General features: G+C 40.8%; 1 protein-coding gene across 1 annotated transcript in view; it reads left to right on the top strand.

Moving 5' to 3' along the window:
* Window positions 1-13: 13 nt before the first annotated feature.
* IFIH1 (interferon induced with helicase C domain 1) overlaps window positions 14-3679 on the top strand; it is a gene marked incomplete at its 5' end in the record, with an annotated part of 25970 nt that continues 22304 nt past the window's right edge. The window contains 3 exons of the mRNA XM_009075999.1: window positions 14-172; window positions 1902-2058; window positions 3528-3675. Coding sequence (XP_009074247.1) covers window positions 14-172; window positions 1902-2058; window positions 3528-3675 — 464 coding nt within the window. The remainder of the gene's footprint in view (window positions 173-1901; window positions 2059-3527; window positions 3676-3679) is intronic.

Raw genomic sequence — 3679 nt, forward strand, 5'->3', positions numbered from 1 at the left:
CGCCAACCCCAGCCTCAGCCAGCTGCCCTCGCCGGCCGAGGAGGAGGACCACGACCTCTGCGCGCACCTGGTGCAGCTGCTGCACAGCACGCTGGTGGACAGGATGCGCACCGTGCAAGTGGCTGAGAAGTGCCTGGAGAAGGGCATCTTCCAGGATGAGGACCTGGACCGGGTAAGCGGCCCTCCTGCCAGGCTGCGCGTCAGGCACTGGCCACAGGAGCTGTGGGGCAGGTAGGAAACTGCAAACAGAAAGGGCCTAGTATGTGCAAAAATGAAAGGGGAGTACCCAAACCTGGGGAGAAAGGTAAACGGCTCCAGGTAAGCCAATGAAGGCTGTCAGCAATGGGCCATCAGTTGGATGCCAGCTAAGAACCTGGGAAAGTGCCACAGAGGGTTAAATCAAGTCATTGTCTGAGTGGAAGAACTATGGCAGGCTTTACATGAGTTACAATTTCACCACACACCTTAGGCTCAGAAGGTCATTAAGTGTTGTCTGACCCCTGAACCATGCCAGGAAGTAGTGATGGCCTGTAAAGTGCTAAAGAATACTTGAGTTAAAACAAGACTTTCCCTCACCCTTTCTGCCACAGGTTCACTAAGGACTGTCATACTAGACAGTGAGGTGAACAGAAAAACCAGTTTGACAAGAAAAGCAAATGTAAACCTTTGATGAAAACATTTGCCAGCGTTTATTCCATTTGGCTAAGAATGACTTGCCAGGAGTGTGAAACTTACTTGAAACCCAGAAAATGGATATCCTGAAACGGTGTTAGAACAAATTAAATAATAATTGCCATAGCAATAAGGGGAAAGCTGGTAAACACTAAGGGTGGAGCTACATCACATTTGCACTCTGAGCCTTTGCATCCACTTTTGATGTAGTTTTATGCTCCATCTCACTTCAATGGCAGTAACACAAAATTTTCCCTTGTGACTGTCAGGTAGCAGCAAGGATCAGCTGCACCCTAATGAGTGGAGAGCCAAGAATGCTAACACAACAGGAAGATGCAGAGGCCTTTTAGGAGTTACCAGCTCCATTCCCTGTCAATGGGTCCACGTGTTCCCCCAGGTCACCTTTTTGCTCCTGATATTTCCATTAAGCTATTCATTACTCTCTACAGTCCTGCCAGCCTCAACTCCAGTGGAGCCTAGGCTTCTCTAGTGCCTGTCCTTACTCCCACCCACCATGCACTTCCATGAACGCTAGAAAGTGTTCAGTCTCAGTCAGGCATTGCCACTGATGTGCCTGCCCATTTCCTAGCATATCAGGATGGGCGATTTCCCTTGATGGGTGAACACCTGTCTCAGGCTGTTTTGCTGTTGGGATTGTTGTTTTGTTCCTCCTGTGATCACATGTCAAGCTTGTGACAGCCTTGGGACACTTTTCCATAGATTCTTTGAGAGCAATAACCACTTTCTAGAGGCTTAGCTATTGTATTTTAAGTGGGAATTGAGATTATGAAGCCACAGTTTAAGAATGGAAATGTTCCATTTTATATATGAAGTCATGTTACAGATTAAGTCTGAGCTTTGGTAAACTGTGTGATATCACTTCTTAAAGTTGCCTATTCCCTAAACCAATCTGAACACCAATTATTATTCTACAATGCTAATAATTATTATATAGTGGTTATTATTGTAACCATTGTCTAGTATTGCCAATCTCTCCAATTACATTTCAGAACTCTTAAGTTTTATATATCCTGCCTGAAACCATATGACAAACATGGGTTTGGACAAAACTGTGAGTGTCTTCTGATGAGTGATGGGTCTACTTTATATGTTTGAGTATGTTTTAATGATGGCAGGGAAATGCTTTTGTACCTATACTATTCTTACCGACTTCCCTGAACCATTTCCAAAGACTATATGAGTACTTTGTAGTTGTTTGTTTTCACCAGATCCACGCTGTTACTGAAAATCGTGGGAACAGAGATGGTGCAAGGGAGCTACTGAGCAGAATAGTGCAGAAGAAAGATTGGTTCTCTCCTTTTTTGATTGCTCTCCGTGAAACTGAGCATGGAGATCTTGCAGATGATTTAAGTGGAAATACAGGAGGTAATTATCGTGTTTCACTAGTACTCATGTGTATTTCTTTAATATCTCTTTTCTTTTGTACTGTTATTTAAGAAACAATGCAGGATTCCCACTGTGTTGGTTTCACTGTGACACTGAAACTAATGCTTTTGCTTGTCCAGGGATTTCAAAATCAAATTATTTAACACCAAAAATCCTTACTAAGCAATATGAGAATGACAGTAGCATATATTTAGTTGTAAAATTACCCCAGTGCACCCCTGGATTCTAAAATGTAAAATAGGAAGCCACCCCCGAATATCCCTCCTTTTTACTGGGATCCACATGTTTTATAAGCTTTTTGAGACTAAAGTTTTATAACAGATTTCCCATTTAGCAGCTTCAGCCTACTGTCTTGAGGTGCTTACCAGAACTATGTCTCTCTACTTTTAGTTGCTGCATGTGGGTCAATGCATTTAGATTGAGGTAAGAGGGGCATGAAGGTGTCTCTTCCAGTTTTGGACAGGAATCAGCCTGTATTCTGCCAGACACAAATAAGCAGCTGCCAGATTTGAGTATGCAGTTCAAAGATCGTTGACTGTTCCAGCCTGCAGGACAAGATCAAGCAAGTTAGAGTCTCAGAAGATCATCCTGAGTGAAACTCAGATGCTGGGAATAGTTCGGCAGCTATTGTGGTCTTAATTTTCATTCTGTGTTACATCTTTGTCAGGCTTAAATTCTTGTATTCATTACTTTGCTATCATTAAGGTAAACAAAGTAATAAGTATTTCACAAATATGCAAATTACTAATATTCCTTTCATTGTTTTTATTTTCAATTCTTTTCAAATGTTGTATTTCTGAATTTTCAGTATAGTGCAGACCATATAGGGTAAAACAAGTTTAATTTGGTTGTTTGATGGAGCATTGAATGAATGCATTTTTCCCACAGTTTCTCTGTAATCATGGGCAATGCAGGCCCTAAAAGAAACTGTACAGAATAATACATAAAGCATAAATTGTGTTGCTCTTACCAGAGAATAGGTAATTTTCTGTGTGCACGGTCCTGTATGTGTGTAGATACGTTAGGTGTATGATTGCTGGAACATTCACTGAGGTAAGGAAGATCGTAGACAGGAAACACTGAGAACAGGTTCATTGGGTACCATGGAAGGAGAAGACTGGTACTACATTGTATCACTACAAGTTGCTCCTCAGTGATTTGTTACAGTAAAACATGTGTTTAGCAGACAGCTACTCAGTGAAATTGAGAACTTTATAAAAATAAATCTTGAATTAAATCTGTTAATTTCTTTAATTTCTAATTGCAGAGTAGTTTCTTCATAAATATTTATAAAACCATCAAAATTCCAAACTATAATGTTTTAGTCAAGACTATATGTTTTGCTGTTACATGCATGATGATTACGGGTTAGTTCTATGTTTTCTGTGCTCCACGCTAAAACAAATGAAATGTTTTATAGTGCTTTGGAATATCTATTTACTTTCTAGGAACAGAGAATAGACAAAATGGGATGGAGAATAGTACAAATGAAGAAACAGAAGTTTCAAGCCAACCAGGATATGCCATATTGGAGGACTGGAAACAGCAAGAAAATGTGAATGATAGTTTCAACAGTGAGAACAGTATATGCGAAACGTCC

This window comes from Acanthisitta chloris, unplaced genomic scaffold, assembly GCF_000695815.1.
Source record: "Acanthisitta chloris isolate BGI_N310 unplaced genomic scaffold, ASM69581v1 scaffold40915, whole genome shotgun sequence".
Taxonomy (NCBI): domain Eukaryota; kingdom Metazoa; phylum Chordata; class Aves; order Passeriformes; family Acanthisittidae; genus Acanthisitta; species Acanthisitta chloris.